The sequence below is a fragment of the Sphaeramia orbicularis genome, chromosome 14 (genome assembly GCF_902148855.1).
Source record: "Sphaeramia orbicularis chromosome 14, fSphaOr1.1, whole genome shotgun sequence".
NCBI classification, from domain to species: Eukaryota; Metazoa; Chordata; class Actinopteri; order Kurtiformes; family Apogonidae; genus Sphaeramia; species Sphaeramia orbicularis.
This window is the reverse complement of record NC_043970.1, coordinates 43,057,461-43,077,460: the sequence shown is the minus strand read 5'-3', so window position 1 is coordinate 43,077,460 and position 20,000 is coordinate 43,057,461. Positions and strand designations below refer to the sequence as shown.

The 20,000-nt window shown below is 42.3% G+C and overlaps 2 protein-coding genes across 2 annotated transcripts in view; one reads left to right on the top strand and one right to left on the bottom strand.

The window, feature by feature from the left end:
• The window catches only part of dhrs11a (dehydrogenase/reductase 11a), a 21,938-nt gene extending 10,399 nt beyond the window's left edge, over positions 1 to 11,539 (top strand). The window contains exons 2-7 of the mRNA XM_030154001.1: positions 7,238 to 7,447; positions 7,701 to 7,795; positions 9,212 to 9,341; positions 9,954 to 10,046; positions 10,479 to 10,544; positions 10,709 to 11,539. Of these exons, the coding sequence (XP_030009861.1) occupies positions 7,238 to 7,447; positions 7,701 to 7,795; positions 9,212 to 9,341; positions 9,954 to 10,046; positions 10,479 to 10,544; positions 10,709 to 10,750 (636 nt within the window). The 3' untranslated portion in view covers positions 10,751 to 11,539. The remainder of the gene's footprint in view (positions 1 to 7,237; positions 7,448 to 7,700; positions 7,796 to 9,211; positions 9,342 to 9,953; positions 10,047 to 10,478; positions 10,545 to 10,708) is intronic.
• A 180-nt stretch (positions 11,540 to 11,719) lies between these two features.
• Positions 11,720 to 20,000, bottom strand: part of LOC115432609 (sodium- and chloride-dependent GABA transporter 1) — a 22,185-nt gene continuing 13,904 nt past the window's right edge. Inside the window, exons 6-14 of the mRNA XM_030153516.1 lie at positions 19,860 to 19,994; positions 18,266 to 18,369; positions 18,052 to 18,176; positions 17,353 to 17,465; positions 16,115 to 16,255; positions 15,908 to 16,007; positions 15,088 to 15,188; positions 14,838 to 15,005; positions 11,720 to 11,968 (exon numbers count right to left, since the gene is read on the bottom strand). Coding sequence (XP_030009376.1) covers positions 11,822 to 11,968; positions 14,838 to 15,005; positions 15,088 to 15,188; positions 15,908 to 16,007; positions 16,115 to 16,255; positions 17,353 to 17,465; positions 18,052 to 18,176; positions 18,266 to 18,369; positions 19,860 to 19,994 — 1,134 coding nt within the window. The 3' untranslated portion in view covers positions 11,720 to 11,821. The remainder of the gene's footprint in view (positions 11,969 to 14,837; positions 15,006 to 15,087; positions 15,189 to 15,907; positions 16,008 to 16,114; positions 16,256 to 17,352; positions 17,466 to 18,051; positions 18,177 to 18,265; positions 18,370 to 19,859; positions 19,995 to 20,000) is intronic.

Here is a 20,000-nt window from a genome sequence, read left to right as displayed (position 1 = left end):
TGACTTAAAACTTTACATTAACTGTCCAACGGCTCAAACTGAATGCATTACTTTGGGTTTCCTCAGTAAAAACAGAAAACCAGCTGGATTTAACCTCCGTGAACGACATCAACACGTTAAAGAACATCAGCCTGTTTCACTTTCATCTTCACTCCTTAACCTGTTCCTTCACATAATTAGTGTTCATTAATTTTCTCTCATTTTCTAAGTTCTAAAGCTTCGAACTGAAGAACCACTTGGACTAAATGAACCAATGACACCTCAGTTAAAGGGAAAAACCTCTAGTTTATAACATTTTCTTTTATTTTAGTATGTGGATAAAATACAACCTGAACTACTTCAGGTTAATGATGGAATGAGCCGGTCATGTGACCTCATGACACCAAACAGGAAGTCAGGTCAGCTTCCATTACTATCTAGCTGATTCTGTCACTAATTATCTTTTGTTGTTCATTAACACTGTAAAATAAACTCACAGACTTAATTCTGGAGAATCTAATAATCTGATCTTTTTCTGTTTTTCTCGTACAAACTTTAATGTCTTTAATATAAAATGGTGACTGGATCATCATCAATCTTGGGGGGGGGGGGGGGGGGGGGGGGGGCGTTATTTTAGGGGTTAAACGTTAGCTTTGAGGAGTGGTTTAATATGTAAGGGTTAAATATTTCTGCTGGACCTCATGTAGGTCTGCTGTGATGGCTCCGACAGCTCGCTGACCCCTATTGGCTGGTTTACTGGCGCCACGGCTGTGCCGTCCGCTGCGCCATCCATTCTGGTCTTATCATGTTTCAATGTATAAGGTTTAGCAGCATCAACGTTGGCTGTGGTCGGAGGCAGGGCTCAGAGGTGGGGCTGGTCCTGTTCCATCCTGCTATGTGTGCCTATATGAGACAGAAATATGTTACAGAAGGCAGCAGGTCTGCACATGTACCTGAATGCACCACTGAGCGCAGATTCATTAGGACTCCACATAAACACAACCTGAGTTCACTGAGGTTATTATTTAAAACATGGGGGGGGGGTGCTGATGGGAAATAATGAAAACTGGGCTATTGTTACATCAAGAGCCAGATCACACCTGTATATGTATGAGCATTAGGGGTTTTCCTCAGACCTGGACCCATGTGGTTCAGAGTCCAGTGTCAGGTACATCACATATGAACCAGTGTCAGAATATTTTAGTAACCCCAGGGGAAAAATAATAATAATAATAATAATAATAATAATAATAATAATAATAAAAGGGAGCAGGACATTATCAAAATATTTATTTGTGGAAACAGTTTCCAGAATGTTTAGACTCTTATGGAGGAAAATAATGTTATTATTTTGATAAACTCTGTATTACATTTGTCTGAGAACCTTTTGACTGTATATATATATATATATATATATATATATATATATATATATATATATATATATATATATATATATATATAATATATCTTTAAATACCACCACCACCCCCAAACATACATATTAAGACCACAATTGGAGCACCAACATGTACAATATGTACAGGACTAATGATGGAGGAATCATGTGATTCATATCAGTATCAAAGTCACTTCATGGGGTTTAAACCACAAACAAATAAACAGGAGGATTTATCAGTTATTGATCCACAGAAAATATCAAACACTTAATGACAGAAATGATCTTTCCATCCTTTTATCGCTGCTTTGGAATGTGCTTTTCCACATGAACATTCACTTGTGTCTGTTTTTACGGTGCAGTGGAACAGTCCGATCCCACCACACTGGTTGTTCCAGTCTGTTACTCAACACCTGGGGGTGTGTTCACCCTCTGAGGGTGTGTTCACCCTCTGAGGGTTAGAAAAGGCCTTTTCACTCATATTCAACACACCGAACCATATGCTTCAGCACTGACAGCTGTCAGTCGTTAACCTGAGCTGTGTGTCATTTAAAGAGTTAATGATGATTCACTAATGAACTGTAATTATCCAAAGGAGGGGGCAGTTCCACCATGAGGATGTGGTGGGCATGTCCTCTGATAAACTTCATATGAATAATCCAGTAGTTTAGTTTATCAATCACACAGACCCACAGCGCCCCCTCAGGTCCACAGTGATATTACAACACCAGCTGATTAGCACGCTAACGAGAGCCACAGGATTCTGGAATGAGTGTTAGATGGAGTTCATAGAGTCAGCGTCAGCATTGGGTGGGGGTCAGCGTTTCCACTTCACAGCTGAAGGGTTCTGCAAAGGGGGTTCTAACAGATTCAGGTAGAACTGGTCCAGATGGGTCCACCTTAAACCTGTCCAGTCCACCAGGGTGGTTTTATAGAATGAGTCTAGTCAGTGGACGGAGCTAAAGGACACATTTAGGTTCAACAGTCACCAACATACAAAGTGAGGCTGCATAGAACTCACATTCCCACAATGCACTGGGCCACAACATTTACGAAAAGGCCCGAGTGACGTTTGGGTTTGTTCTGTAAACAAACGGACAGTGTTTATGATGGAGTCATCTACAAAGTGATTCAGGAGCAGTCAGAAGCACAGACAGACGAATGGAGTATAGAGAATGAGGATAGGACTGGGGTTAGGGTCAGGGTTAGGGGTTAGGGTTAGTGTTACAGGGTCAGGGTAGCACTAGGGTTGGAGACATGTGAACAAACATCTGGGATCAAAGTCAGACACTGCTTTAATGTAAACCTCAGATATGAACATCTTTACAAATATCAATATAAACCCTTTACACATCATTGTTTTTTTTGTTTATTATTAAATGTTCAGATTAATGGGCAGGGCTTAGAGGAAACACTCCTGTTTTCTTTGTCTCTGTATAGAATCTGAAAAACACAGGAGCAGGTGGAACATGTGACTTGTAGCTGCTTATTCCTTCAATTTTATTAAAGGTATGTGGTGACGTATTCCACCTCAGAATGCTGCATGTTCTGGTTTTCAGTAATGCCTGAATGCAGTGCAGAGCCCCGCCCGTGGTGCGTTCAGATTACTCATTGCTTCGGTGTGTGTGTTTACTGGTGTGTGTGATTGTTGTCCTTATCTGCTGATCTTGATTAGACGAACCCCAGTCCAACCTTTAGACCCGTTAGAACAGATAAAAACACTCACACACACACATACACTCTGCCTCCACGCTGCTGTAATCCTATTATACGGCCTCCTGTGACCTTTGACCCCTGGCCCAGCAGGTTGTGCTCACGCTAAACCTGAAGCGTCTATTTTTATGTCCTGTTACAGAGGCGTGGTTAAATACTGACCCGGTACCGGTGGGTCTGCGTACGTTCCGCAGGTTCTCCTGTGTTTGCATTGTTTACCAGTTGTTTTCATTTATGGTATTTTGTGGGATCTATCATTCACTTAGTCTTTGTCTGTAAAATACTGTATTCTATTAGCTGCTGTTGAGTCTTTTCATTGCCTTCAGATGCTGTTCTGTGGTTTTAGAGGCTGAACATCAGTTTAGGTTAAAGTGCACAAACGGATGAATAAAACTAACCTGAGTCCTCAGTAAATACTTTAAATAGGTTTGTGTGTGCTCTTTTGTCTGCAGAAGGTTTGGTTTTTTTCATGTTCTCCTTCTGTTTCATCTTCTGATGCCAATGACTCCCCCCTCCTCTTCCCTCCTCCCTCTCTCCTTCCTCCCTTCCTCTTTCCCTCCTCATCTCCCTCCCTTCTTTCCTCCTCCCTCTCTCCTCCCTCCTTTCCTCCTCATCTCCCTTCCCTCCTCCCTCTCTCCCTCCCTCCCTCCTTCCCTCCCTCCCTCTCTATCTCCCTCCCTCCCTCCCTCCCTCCTTTCCTCCTCACCCCCCCCCCCCCCCCCCCAATTGATCTCTGGTCACCAGTCTCTGTAATGAGGATGAAAATGCTTCATGACAGACTCAAGTGTTTGCTGAGTCTCAGGTACTTAAGAGGCGGGGCAGGAGGACAGAGGGGGCGTGGCCTACTGAATGCTTTATGACACCCTTACATCTTTCGACCATTTGCCGCCTACTCATGTTTTCCTGAATAAGACGAGGCTGGGTATCCAATCATCCAGTCTGTGTTTTATGTGTGAGACTTCCTGAGTTGACCTGAGACAAATCTAATTCGTCGGCGCTGGCAGCGTCCGCCTGGTGTCCGCCTGGCGTTATCGATCCACTTCAGCACTTACAGTCATGTGCTGTGGGCGCTTTGGCATCTTTATTTGTGTCTATTTCCCCTTCAGTTACCAGTTGCTGGTCCTTTTACACCAGTTCCACATGAGTGAGTGGGTGAATGATTGATGACGGCGCTGTGGGACGCTGCTGTCCCCTGCACTGTGGAGGTTATGTAACACCCCCTGGAGGCTCATGGGACATGAATCTAAGCACATACATGTGAGACTGAACACGCGTCCGGATAAGGATTTATGGGCTGTTACTGTGTCATTTGTCTCCTGAATGTCTTTGTGTTCGGGGCTGATGGTGATGGTTTGAATGTGGTTTGGATTTCAGAGACGTACACTTTATATATTATGTCTTATATAACAAAAAATAATTCATTTTAACCCTTTCATACCTGATGTCCGTATTTGGACCCATAGTTGGACTAACGTTCCAAAGGGTTCTGAAGGTAATATAGTCCAAACCACATGGGTTCAGTCTGTATAGACCCTCAGACATACATTGAACTAAAGGATCATCTGAGTAGGAGAATGTGGACTGATCTGGGATCTGCTAAATAGGGATGTAAGAAAATATCGGTTCTGCAATATATCGTGATATTTCATTTCACAATACAGTATCAATATTAAGAAGTACTGTATCGATATTTTTAAGTACAGGGTGTCCCATAAGTCTCCATACATAGGAAAAATAAACGTTTCTTGACATAAACCATTTTTATTTATATAATATGCTCTATATGACTGCCATTTTGTCGGGAACACATTTCAATGCGTGTTCTCCACTCCTGAAGAACTATAAAGAAGAAATATAAAGAAATACATGTTAGAACCATATGTATTATGTCTCCTTTGTATGGAGACTTATGGGACACCCTGTATTTATTCAAATACAGATATTGTGGAGGTTCATTATTATTTTTCTTTATTGTTTATATTTTATTTTTATTTTATTTATTTAACACTCTTTATTAAATAATGTTAGTTCCTTTGTTGGGATTGTACAAAAATAATGTTATGATGTTTGTTCTGAACTAATAGAATACGAACATTTGAACAGGATCTGAAACTGTAATGTCTGTAAAACATAATTTAAGTTTGAACACAGGAACATTGTGTGATATAGCATTAGCTCCTGTTGTGATCAAATAAAAATGTGTTTAGGATTTGTATATATTTCTGGTGTAATTCAGTTCTTCAAGGAAATAATCATTTAAAAAAAAAGAAAGAAACAAAAAATTGCCTTTTTAACAGTAACATGATATATCGTGATATGTTGTATCGTGATCCTAGTATTGTGATTTGTATCGTATCACCAGATTCTTGCTGATACACAGCCCTACTGCTACAGTGAACCTCCTCAGACCCACACATGGGTTTACTGTCCACGACTGGACAAGAGGTTCACAGATTTACACAAACATAAAAAAGTGTGTGTGTGTGTGTGTGTGTACATCATCACTGGTTTATCTGTGGAACAGTCGTTGTGAAGGCGGGTCCAGCATGAGGCCACAGTGGTACCGGTCACTGACACTTCCTGTTGGAACCGGACCACAGCCGGTCCACCCCCTCCTCCCTCCCGGTCTATTATCCCTCTGTCTGGACCGTGGGCTGTCTCCTCAGTCTGAAATGCTCCTTCCCCATGCATCTCTTTGGTGGTTTGTAATATTTCTACCAGAGGAGGAGGCTTAATCCACCACACACTAACAGACCACAGATCAGATCTTCACCCTGAGCCTAATGGATGAAGACCATGATCCACCATCCGACCTCAGCATCCACATGTGTTTCACTCACAGCGGTTTAATGTTTCCACAGCTGAAGTGTCATACTTCAGACAGAGTTGATACCACATGTTCCTGCCGTCTGAACAGAACCTGTATGAACAGTGCCGGTTCTGTGGTGCGTTCACTGTCCTCGTACATGTTGGGGTTCTCCAGGGTTCATTAGCGCCTCCTTCTGGATACACTCGTCCACTGTGTTCTGCTTTTATGAAACTGTTTATGAAACTGTATTGTCCAGGTCTCAGGGAGATTTGATGCATGATCAGATGTTTTCAGGAGTCGAGGACACTGTTCCTGTTTCTGAGATTAAAACCCTGGGGTTGGTTCTTCATGTGTGACTGTGGGCTGTTGTCATAGAACCAGAACGTGTCAGAACCTTCATGTGTTGTCTTCTGGATTCTTTCATGGTACATAACTTTAGATCCTCTTGTTGTTCGATCCTTTTCACTAAAACCATCCCATAATAAATACACTAACACCCTTCTACCAATGAGTACAAAATACACACATTTAACTTTTGACCTAGAACCAAAAAGAAGAAGAAGAAGAAGGACCAGTGTTGGTGTTAATCACTGACACATGACAGGAGAGCAAATAAAACTAATCCAATTTATATGTAGAATATTGAAAAAAACTGTTTTTTGCATGAAGTACTCTGGTTTGTTTTGGTTCCAAACATGTCATTTAAAGGGTTAATAATGACAGTTGAGTTGAACACCCCCACCCCTACCCCCTAGTGCAGATTATGGATATTCAGTGTTTATGAAGGACCTCTGATACCTCAGCAGTCTTAACCCTTAGGAGTCCACAGTCATGGCCGAGATATGACCAGAGATACGACGGTTTGAACTCAGAGCAAACAAACATGAATAAAAGTATGAAAATGAGGTGTGGGGGGTGGGACGCTATATTTCTGACCATATCTATTATAGTTTTAATTTATTACAATTTTAATTTTCAATGCCTAATATCTGGAACCAATATTCACTTTTAAAGTCTTCGAAAAGGTTTGTTAAGCATCTTTGTGTTATTTATGCAATGAATTATATACATTTTTCAAATTGGATTTTCTATTTTTTGTGTGTTTTTGTCCTTTTGTGTTGATCTAAATGGTTAAAGTGAAAAAAATAATAGACAGATGAGATAGATGAAGTTGTGCTGAAAAAAAGATACCAAACATGGGTATAGCAAACATTTGTTTATATAGTATATAAACGCAAAACCAAAAGTACTGAAAAACAGCCAAAATAGGCTCAGACCGCTAAGGGTTAATATTCACTGGTTTTTCTCTGAGTCCGTGCCTTGTTTGTGTTTTGCAGAAGCTGGCGGCTGAGTGTCAGAGCGCCGGGTTCAGCGGGACGCTTATCCCGTATAAATGTGACCTGTCCAACGAGGAGGAGATCCTGTCCATGTTCTCTGCCATCAAGACGCTGCATAAGGGCGTGGATGTGTGCATCAACAACGCCGGCCTCGCCCACAACGAGCCTCTGCTGAGCGGGAGGACGGACGGATGGAGGAACATGATGGATGTGGGTGGAGCTCTGACAGAACACACATAGGGTTTATTCAGAGGTCGGATCAGGCCAGAGTCTGACCACTGGGGGGGGGGTCTTTTCTTTTTCTGTTGTAATGATCATTTCTGTCCTCTTACTTTTTATTCTACTTGAATGGAGCGACTGGAACATCCCATAATACCCCCTAGGATGAATAAAGTATTCTGGTTCTGGTGGTTCTGATCCATCCTGTAGATCCTGTTTTAATGACCCGGGTGTTGTCGCTCAGGTGAACGTCCTGGCCTTGTCCATCTGCACCCGGGAGGCGTACAAATCTATGAAGGAGAGGAACGTGGACGATGGACACATCATCAATATTAACAGGTTAGCTCGCATCTGTCCCCCATGTCCTCCATATCCTCCTTATCCCCCATATCTTCCATGTCCTCTGTGTCCCCCATGTCCTCCATATCCTCCTTATCCCCCATATCTTCCATGTCCTCCATGTCCCGAATATCCTCTGTCCCCCATGTCCTCCAAGGACACGAGGACCAGACCAGTCCAGATAGAGTCCACGGTCCAGGTCTCCTCCTCACCGTCCTCTTTGATCTGAGGTCGGGTTCTTTCTATTGGTCTAGAACACATTAGGGTAGAGGTCTGCATTGGCTGAGGGGGCGGGGTGGAAGTGGGCGGAGCAGAGAGCAGCAGAGTGCAGTTGGTGAGAGACATGGAAGATTTTTATGACTTTTATCAGTGTTTTAGTGGTGAATTTAGTAAATAATAGTATATAATAGTGATAGTACTCTTCTTCTCTGTACTTTTGTGCTTTATATAGTTAATTAATAGTTGTATTGTGTCTGTAAATGTTCTGTAATTGTGTGAATATTTGTATATATGTGTAAATAATCTGTAAATGTCTGTATATTTGTATATTTGTGTAAATCTATAGTCAGATCTCTCCAGGGCATAGACAGATCCAGTGTGTGTATTTGAATCAGATGATGGATGTTTTTTGTCAGTGAAATGAGGGGCTCTGTCTATAACTAGACACAAAGTGAACAGACTACAAAGAGGATCCAAATGACACCAAAGAACCAAAAAGAACAAGAAGAACATGGACACACACTGATCTAGAACAACTACAATGGATCAACACATGTAAAAATACAGGAATAGTTTATGTCTAGAATCTCATGAAGTTTCATTATCAACATTTACAGTTTTTTATATAAATGTGATAAAAATTCAAGTCAGTTTTTTAATTATTATAAAACACTGTTTTAATCTTTTATTACATATAATAATAATGTTAATTAATAGACAGATATTGTTAAGTTCTTCCTGGGAAAAAAAGGTGCAAAATAATTGGTTCAAAAGACATGTACTGAGACTTTTATTGTAAAACCAACATAAACTAGAAAAGCACTCGGAGAGCGCAGACCTCCACCAAGGCAGATCAGTGCCCCCCCCCCCCCCCCCCCCCCCCAATCACCACCAAAATGTAATCATTCGTTCCTTGTGCCAGTATCAACATTTCCTGAAATTTTCATCCAAATCCGTCTGTAACTTTTTGAGTTATCTTGCACACAGATAGACAGACAAACAAACCAACGCTGCAAAAATATAACCTCCTTGGCGGAGGTAATAAATGGTGGTCTGTTTTAGTTTTTAAAGGGTTAATGTGGACAAACACCAGCGCTGACATGAATCTGATGGTGTTGAACTAATATTCACAGTTCACATACAGACTTCATCCAGCAGATGTGCTTGTAAACCTGTGTGTGTGTGTGTTGGTTCCAGTATGGGTGGACACCGGGTCGTTCCCAGTGCTGATGAACATTTCTACTGCGCCACCAAATATGCTGTGACGGCGCTGACCGAAGGCATACGACAGGAACTACGAGAGGCCAACACCCACATCAGAGCCACGGTAACCAATCAGCACGGGGGCCCTGATATAGACCCTCCCCCTCCTCTGATGTAGACCCTCCCCCATCTCTGATGTAGACCCTCCCCCTCCTCCGATGTAGACCCTCCACCTCCTCTGATGTAGACCCTCCTCCTCCAATGCAGACCCACCCCCTCTGATGTAGACCCGCCTCCTTAGATTGTAGACCCACCCCCTCCTCTGATGTAGACCCTCCCCCATCTCTGATGTAGACCCTCCCCCTCCTCCGATGTAGACCCTCCACCTCCTCCGATGTAGACCCTCCCCCTCCGCTGATGTAGACCCGCCTCCTCCAATGCAGACCCACCCCCTCTGATGTAGACCCGCCTCCTTAGATTGTAGACCCACCCCCTCCTTTGATGGAGACCCGCCTCCTCCAATGTAGACCCACCCCCTCCTCTGATGTAGCCCCTCCTCCTCTGATGTAGAGCCTCCCCCTCCAATGTAGACCCTCCTCATCTGATATAGACCCATCTCTTCTGATGTAGCCCCTCCCCCAGCAGTCATTTGTGTGTTTTCTGTGTGTTTGTGTATATTTAATTGAACCTCTATGTGTGTGTGTGTGGGTGTGTGTGTGTGTGTGTGTGTGTTCAGTGTATATCTCCTGGAATAGTGGAGACAGAGTTCGCCTTCAGGCATCACAACAGTGACCCAGAGAAAGCAGCAGCTGTTTATGAGAGTATGAAGGTCAGTCTGGGCTTTATTTACACACTGTTATAGAGAGGGACACACACAGATCGTATTATATAGAATATAGAACAGAGAGTATAGAATATAGAACAGATAATATAGAATATAGAACAGAGAATATAGAACAGAGAATATAGAATATAGAACAGATAATTTAGAATATAGAACAGAGAATATAGAACAGATAATATAGAATATAGAACAGATAATATAGAATATAGAACAGAGAATATAGAATATAGAACAGATAATAGAATATAGAACAGAGAACAGAGAATATAGAACAGATAATATAGAATATGTAGAACAGATAGAATATAGAACAAATATAGAATATAGAACAGAGAATATAGACTATAGAACAGATAATATAGAATATGTAATGTAGAACAGGTAAGGTCTGTGTTAATGCTTGTGTTGTGTGTCCAGTGTCTGAAGGCTGAGGACATCGCCAGTGCAGTGACCTTCGTCCTCAGTGCTCCTCCACATGTCCAGGTAGATGTGGTTCATACGGAACCTTTATAGAACAGATGAACAGAACCTACAGACCCAGAAGAACAGAACACACTGACAGAACCTACAGACTATTTATTGATCTGCTGTTTGTTTAATGATCTTTTGTTTATTGATCTGTTGTCATGGTCATGTCGCCGCCGTAGATCGGAGACGTGCAGATGAGGCCGGTGGAGCAGGTTTCATAGCAGCGAAGGCCGATGGAACAGATGGACGGACGGCAGCCACGGTGACTCCTCAGTGACCTCTGCTGGACGAGGAAGGAAATACAACAAATCAACTATCAGGTGGACAGACGTATGACGGAGGCGGAGCCAAAGCCGTGGATGTTTGAAACCACTACAGCTAAACTACTGAATGCGGCGGCAATAGCGTCGAACTGAGCTGACTTCAAATAGTCAGTAGAAGTAGCGGAGGGGGAGGAGCTACTGCCCCCATGTGGTCACATCCACAACACAGGGAACAGGCCGCTGTTGCACATGCTCTGTTTGGTTGTTTTTGTTCTTTTTTTTAGGTCATGTTTCATATCTACATGAATTCAACAGAACAACTCATACTGTTTCTGAGATGACGCCCCTTTAAATTTTCTATAAATGTTTTAACGCTTAAATAGACGGATGTTTAAACTGTTAAACACTAACCGAGTCTTAACACACGCCCTCGTTAGCGTCGACACTAGGTCGGCCATTTTGGATTCATCCATCTGACCTCAGTTCACGTGTGAACCCTGGAACATGAATAAATCAACCCCTCGCCTTCGTGTGAACCGGTTCGTCTTCTCTGACGAATATCGCCCCACCCTGGCGCCTTTGTGGGGTTGTTGTGGTTTTCCTTGGATGTTAGCGTTGCATGTGTCTGTTGGTGTCAGCGTCTGTTGGCGTCAACGTCTGTTGATGTCGGCGTCTGTTGGCGTCGGCATCTGTCGTCCTCATCAGTCAGATCCAGAAACACTCAATAAATCTACTGTGAATGTTCAATAGTAGCATCAGTTTGTCTCTTTATTAGCTAAAATGTAACAACACACACGGCCAACAGATGGCGCCACTCGCAAAGCAAACACCACAAGGGGAGGGGGATGGGGGTTCAAAGGTCATGAGACCAGGACAGAAATGGAACAACATTAGATGTACATCAGGGAGTGAAATCACAGACAAACATCTGCATGGCAGATATGAACACGGTCCGACGTCAGAGTCCGCTGCCACAAAGAACACCAGTACAAACAGGAGGACCTGGTCCAGCAGGACCCAGTCCACGGGTCAGAAGTTGGTCTGAAGAGGGGGTTTGTCCTGGAGGTGGACAGACGAGCTGATGACAGTGACCATCGGGAACTTCCCTCTGCCCTCATGGTACGGCGCCTTGGACACATCATCCACCGCCAGTGGTCTAATGGACTGCCTCAGCCTCTGGAAAAGGACCAGATAAGACCAGTTAGGACCAGAAGAGACCAGTTTGGACCGGTTAGGACTGGAAAAGACCAGTTAGGGCTAGTTAAGACCAGTTTAACAGGACTGAGGAGACCAGGTCTTGTCCAGGTCTAAGGTCTGACTCAGACCACCATCAGGACCTTTCTTCTCCTCACATCCACTTCATAACTCAGGATTTTCCTCTGACATTGGAAATAAAACTGAAGCTGAAACACATTTTTGTTGATTTTGAGTTAATTTTAATGAACAAACTCAATTAAATTCAAACAAACAAAAAACTATAAACTACAGACACAAAAACACCTGGAAAAGTCGATTTTTACACTGAAATAACATTTAAAAATTTAAAAAATGACCTTTTCTACCAATTTTCTGAAAAACTTGGATTATTATTGGATGTGTTTCTCTTCATAATCTGAATGTGAGGGTGAATAAACACTGACCCTGTTTACATAAAAATAAAAATCTGATCATTATCTGATCTGTGGAATTATCAGAGTTGAACTGAGTAAAATAATGAACAGAATTAAACAGCAGGAGTTCAAGACAAAAACTGAAAGTTGGATTCTATGTCACTACGTACGAACGAACTGAAATAAATCCGACAATGGACTGAAACAACTGAACCACAGTTTATGGATTATCCTATTTCTGAGGTGACAGTGAATGCATCATGATCTGATTCTTCACAGTTATTGGATTTTTATGGTAAATGTAAATTGGCTCATGACCTTCAGAACAAACTGGTTTAAATCAGCCAAACTGGTTTAAAGTTGATCAAACTGGTTTAAATCAGTCAAACTAGTTTTAAGTTGATCAAACTGGTTTAAAGTTGACCGAACTGGTTTTCTTTTATGTTTACATCCCTTTGATGGTCCAACCACTAGATGGAGCTGTTGGTCCGTTCTGGATTGACCTGGGTCCGTCCTGATCCTCTGGTCTAGGTCTAAAGTCACTGCTTCTGTTCAAGGATGTGTCCAGGTTCTACGTGGGTTCAGGGGGATCAGGGGTCAGAGGTCACGTTAACCTTTAAACATCCACAACCTTCTCTCTTTTCTACGACTTTTTTTCTGACATTTCAACTCTGTTTTGTTTTTTTTTTGGGGGGGGGGGTTCAGTCATCAGTGTCAAATGTGAATCTGGAAAACCTGCTTTGTTTTACATTTGTTTTCATTTAAGGATCATTTCTGTTTGTTTGTTTTTTCTACCACATGAACTCAACAGGACAAATGAAATAAAACCACCCAATAACTGTCTGTCATCCAAGCCTCCACATTTTTAAAATCTTTTTCCTCTAATATTTTGTTTAATTAATAAAGAAAATATTATTTTGACTCTAAACTAAAGTCTGTTTTTTCAATTATTATATAAAAGTAAATGCACAGAAGAAGTTTTTATGCTCAGTGTTTTCATTTTACCTCCATTAAAGAGATTTAACCTGCATAAGTGATTTATCAGCATTTATTAGAATATTATAGGTTATACTTTTTTGCCATATTTAATTTACTGATGTTTGATTAATTGTTCACAAAACTAAAGTTTATTACATCAGAACAGAAATTTTAAAAGTCAAATTTCATGGGTTTTACTGGTGAATCAGTGCTGTAGAAGTTGACAGTGTTTCAACAGTAAACTACAAATCGTATTAGAATAAATTTTTCAAATCAGAAATATTTCAAACTTTTATGACTTTTTAGGCATAAAAAGAGCATGTACTTTTGAATGAAACACTGACAATATCTTTAATTCTTTTGATCTTAAATTCAGTCTGAACTGTAGTTAAAATTTGACTCTAATCTCCTGGTTTTTCTCTATATTTTAACATTTACAACCCCCTCCCCAGACTCCTCCTCCAGCTCCTCTAGGGGGATCCCAGACCCAGAGATGTAGTCCTTCCAGTGTGTCCTAGGTCTTCCCTGAGGCCTCTGTCCTTTTCTTCAGTCGTTTATCGCCATTTATTAGATTTAGACCAAGGCTTTGTTCAGATGAAGGTAAACGTGTCCATATGTGACCTGGATCTTATCTGACCCAGACCACTTTCATATGTGGTCCTAAATCTGACCCTGACCACTTTCATATGTGGTCCTAAATCTGACCCGGACTACTTTCATATGTGGTCCTAAATCTGACCCGGACCACTTTCATATGTGATCCTAAATCTGACCAGGACCACTTTCATATGTGATCCTAAATCTGACCAGGACCACTTTCATATGTGATCCTAAATCTGACCAGGACCACTTTCATATGTGGTCCTAAATCTGACCCGGACCACTGAGCTGATCTGATATTTTCCAATGTGACTTCAGTCTGAACGTCCACGTCGCATTTATCCGACCTTTACATAATTGAAATGCGACAAACGTCCCAGCTCTTCGTCCTCCATATTTCCTTCTGTAAACACAGTGTGTCTGCATGGTCTTGTATTCCATCAGGACCTCTTTAGTGCATGTGGGTCACTTCAGGGTCACATTCAGTTCAGACTCAAAACTGATAGAAGTCACATTTACTCTGGAATATGAACCAACACACAAAAAAAATCTGATTTCACCAAAAAATCTAAACTATGCATTCAGACCAGTGTAAATCCTGTATTTTCTATTTCTATTTAATTCACTGATTATGTAGATGTTCATTAAAACTCAGAGGAAATTCAAAGGTTATTATATTAAAAACAGAGAAAACTGTAGAACAAGGGTCTCATATATATACACACACACACACACACACACATATATATATATATATATATATATATATATATATATATATATATATATATATATATATATATATATATATATATATATATATATGAATGAAAGGACCACATATGTGAACTTCCGACCTGTGTGAAGGAACCTGACAGCTGCCATAAGGTGTGAGCGCCCCCCAGTGGAATCCAGATGATGGACGCCATGGCGATGAGCCAGCCCACGCCCTGGGCCCAGGGGGGGAAGATGTAGTCCCCGTACCGGGCCGGGCTGAACTGGATGATGGAGAAGACCAGGATGACCTGCCACAACAGGAAACTGCATCAGACCCCGACGCCAGGGGGGAGGGGTCAGAAGTCAGGGGTCAGAGGTCATGTGACTCACCGAGATGAGGAGGGGGTCGACGATCATCCAGCAGAGTTTGAAGAAGAGGTGGGCGGGGCTTCCCGTCATCTCCTGGAGGTTACCTGAGAGACGAGTCACACCTGGACACATGGACGGTCAGTGAACGCACCATGAAGGGTTAAAACACGATCAGTGAAGTCGATCATTAGAATCAAATCAAACACTGATGGACGACACTTTAATAAAGCACTGGTTCTGGTTCTGGTTCTGACTCAGACCATGAACCCCCTGTTAATGTGGTTTTATGTCAATGTCCTTTAACGTGTCCTGTCCATACGTATTAGCACCATGTCGGAAAAATAAAAACACTTGTCACTAGGACAATAAAGTCATGGTTTAAAAAAACTCATAATTTACCAAAAATGATGTTGTACTTACATGAGATTAAAGTCGTAATATTTTGAAAATAAATTTGTAATAGTGCAATAAAACTCATCCTTTACAAATGGCCAGTTCCTTCTAAAAAGAGGTAATTTGTTCCAAATCTGTTCAGTTCTTACGACAAAACCAACCAAATGTGTGCGAACTGTTTTCAAAGTCCTTCGACTAATGCTAACGTTTTTAACGACATGTTTCTGTTCAAATGAGTCAAAGGAACAGATCAAAGGTTCAACATAGTTAATGACGTTCAGCTCAATTAAAGGTTTTCTGTTCAGTTCAGTTCAATTTGATTCAGTTTAGTCCAGTTATTGCAGGTCATTTTGTTATGTTTTGATTTGATTCTTTGATTTGATTTGATTCTTTGATTTGATTCGATTTGATTCTTTTTTTTCTTCTGGTTTGTTTTGGTTGTTTTTACCATAACACCAGCAGATGGCAATGACCTCAAAGAATGCCAGGAACAGAATGGACACGATGGCGGTGTAGTGGTCCATCAGCTGGAACACGTAGATCCCCACCTGGACACGATGGACAGGGTGGACAAAGGTCTTGGGGGTCATGGGGGTCATGTGGGCGGAGTTTCAGTTCCTACAAGCTCTAAACCACAGGATGCATTTGTTTTTACCTCCATGACACAGGGGATTCCCAGCAGAAAGGCCAATCCACAAACCGCCAGAACAAACAGCTCCTTCCTCTTGAAATATTTCATCACTGTGTGATGAAACTCGTCAGTGAGACTCGTCACCATCACCTCAACCATCGCAAACTGGAACCAAGAAGAAACACATTTTACTCCCACGTTCCACCGTCAGTATGTCCGTATTAACACAGTAGAAGCTTCAGTAACAGTAAAACAGCTGCAGTACCACTGACCACCACTAGGGCACAGGAAAAGACCTGGTACCATAGACCAGTGATGGTCAAACTGTGGGAGGGTGGGGGGGTCTTTCCAGGGGGTCATGGATCAGTCCTGGGTGTTTTTTTAGTTCTTCAGGTTAGAACATGTATCAGGTGGAGTTAATGTTTGATGGTTGGAGCACCTTGGACTCATTTTGTGGACGGACATCAAACCAATCTACTGCCTTGGTGATCTGTGACTAGACTGGACAAAGAGTTTAGGTTTGGACAATGGACAAGGACTGGACTGGAAAAGACACGTGGACACACAGGTTTGTGTTTTGGACCAGTTTGGACAGTTTGGACTTTAATGTTCTCAGACGTCCAATGGAAACGGGCTGATATCGGTCACATGTTCATCTGTGGAACCAACATGTGTTTGTTGGACTAAAAAAAGGAACTGTATTGACAGAGTTGGACATAATTGGACATTTACTATTTTTATTTGGACAAATATTGTCTCAGAGCAGTCTGGGTGAGTTTATTTATATTATTCAAACAAAACTATAAGTTATTTTTAATTTGAACAAAAAATTATTGAAGGAAAAGCAAAAATAATCAATATGATATTAATGTTTCTGTCAATAAAAGTTATAATTGAACCACTGGTACAGTGGAGGTTTATGGTCCTCCAAAGGGGGACTGGAAGTTTACGGTCCTCCAAAGCGGGGACTGGGGGACTGGAGGTTTATGGTCCTCCAAAGGGGAGACTGGGGTTTTATGGCCCCAGTTGTTCTTCTACACATTTAAAGCATCAGTTCATTGATGATGTCGATCTGCATCTGTCCATTTTCTATCAATAATCAGTAATTTGGAGGATATGAACCTGCTCACTGATGTGTGTCTGTGGGTGGACTGGTGTGTGTCTCAGACTGTGGGTGGACTGGTGTGTGTCTCAGACTGTGGGTGGACTGGTGTGTGTCTCAGACTGTGGGTGGACTGGTGGACGTCCTCTTCAGGTCTTACCTCACTGTCCAAACCCAGACAAAGCAGCATGAAGAAGAACATGACGGCCCACAGCTGAGGCAGAGGCAAGCTGGCAAAGGCTTGTGGGTAAACCACATAAACCAGACCTGGACCTGGAGATGAAGACATGAGACGGGGGGGACACAGGAGACCAGGAGAAACGGAAGACAGTCATGAAGGACATTTGGAGTTAATGGTTAAAAAGTAAATATGAAAACATCAATGTAACACTTTTGATCTGAGTTTGGATGGAGTCCAGAAAGAGCTCCGCCCCCCACTTCCGTTCACAACATATGACTGAGGGTCAGAGGGTTAGGGTCACAGGAAGTGACCACGCAGACACACTCTGTGTTTACAAAAGTAACACTCTTGGGACCAACAACTGGGACGTTTGTTGGATTTCAATGACGTAAAGGTCGGATAAATGCGACCTGGACGTTCAGACTGAAGTCACATTGGAAAATAGCAGATCTGGGTCAGATTTAGGACCATATATGGAAGTGGTCCGGGTCAGATTTAGGACCATATATGAAAGTGGTCCGGGTCGGATTTAGGACCACATATGAAAGTGGTCTGGGCCAGATTAGTGCTGTTCAGATCAGATCCAGGTCACATATGGACACATTTGGTCTGACTGTGGCCCCTGTATTAAAAGCCCCCACCCGGTGAACCTTGACCCCCGTGTCCCTCATATCCCACCGTCCACGGCCAGGCTGCTGACGGGGACGCCCTGCAGATGAGACATGTATCCGAACGCAGAGAAGATGACGAACCCGGCCAAGATACTGGTGAAGGAGTTAATGAGGGCGATGGTCAGAGTGTCCCTGTGGACAGACAGAAGACAGAGGACACAGTGGTTAGAGGACCTGACTGTCCCCGCCCCTAACCCCACCCCCCAAGGACAGGTCAGTACTTCAGGACGTTGTTGTTGAAGGAGTTGTAACTCGCCATAGCCAAGAGGGACCCGAAACCGATGCCAATGGAGTTGAAGATCTGAGCAGCAGCGTTGACCCACACCTACACACACACACACACACACGCGCACACACACGCGCGCGCACACACACACACACACACACACACACACAGACCAATGTTCAATAGATTTGATTTCTTTCATTATCAGATTATTAACTAGAAGCACTCGGAGAGCGCAGACCTCCACCAAGGCTGATCAGTGCCCCCCCCGTGGGCCCCCCCACCCCCGATCACCACCAAAATTTAATAATTTCTTCCTTATCCCATTTCCAACAAACCCTGAAAATTTCATCCAAATCTGTCCATAACTTTTTGAGTTATGTTGCACACTAACGGACAGACAAACAAACAAACAGACAAACAAACAAACAAACAAACAGACAAACAAACAAACAAACAAACAAACAAACAGACAAACAGACAAACAAACCCTGGCAAAAAAATAACCTCCTTGGCGGAGGTAATAATCCTTTAAACAGTTTAATTTGAAACATGTACTAAACTCCAGACTATAAACTCTAAACTGAAGCAGCTGGAACAGAAATGATATGAAACAACTGAAACAACAGAAGAAAAACACAGTCAGTGATTCTGTAGATTATGTGGTATATTTGGATAAAATCTGTGACTTTAATCTGGTTCAGATCATGTTTTCTTTTCATAATCTGAATGTGAGGATGAATAAACACCTGTTTATGTACACAGTCTAATCTGTTTGATCAGATAACTCAGAGTAAGGATGGGAATAGGAGAAGCACAAATAAGCCTCTGGCTTCAGCTTCCTCCTTTTTCAGTTACAAATTGTGTTAATTTTATGTTTGTTTGTTTTTTTTTAATATGTATGTGTTTTGTATTTAACTGAAATAAACATTCATTCATTCATTCATTCATTCAAAAAAAAAAAAAAAAGATAACAGCAGTAATCTGATTACAATCATTCAGATGAACACCCCTGGGTCTGTCCCAGCCCTCCATGTCTTCAAACATGTAAACAGGTTCATCTGGTCCAGTCTAGTCCAGGTCAGTCCAGCCCAGTCCAGTCCAGTTCAGTTCAGTTCAGTTCAGTCCAGTCTAGTCCAGTTCATGTGGAAAAATAAGTAAATCACAGAAAACACAAGAACATAGATGACAAGAACAGGAAGATGGACTCAAACTAAACTAAACTAAACTAAACTAAACTAAACTAAACTAAACTAAACTAAACTAAACTAAACTAAACTAAACAGAAATCATTCACTTCTACCCCCACCTCCCCCTCCATCCTCCTCCTCCATCTCCTCCCCCTTCATCTTCCTCCTCCTCCTCCACCTCCTCTTCCTCCTCGTCCACCTTTCTCTCTGTCCTCCTCCTCCTCCTCCATCCTCCTCCATCCTCATCCACAACCACCTCCCCCTCCTCCTCCTCTTCCTCCTCCTCCTCCCCCTCCATCCTCCTCCTCCACCTCCATCCTCCTCCATCCTCATCCACAACCACCTCCCCCTCCTCCTCCTCTTCCTCCTCCTCCTCCGCCTCCACCTCCCCCTCCTCACCTCTACTGACAGAAGTTTCTCCCACTCAGGGATGATGAAGTACTGGATTCCTGTTAAAGCTCCTGGAAGCTGCACGTTGTTGATGAGGAGGGCAATGAGGATGATGTACGGGAACAGGGCGGTGAAGTAAACCACCTGACC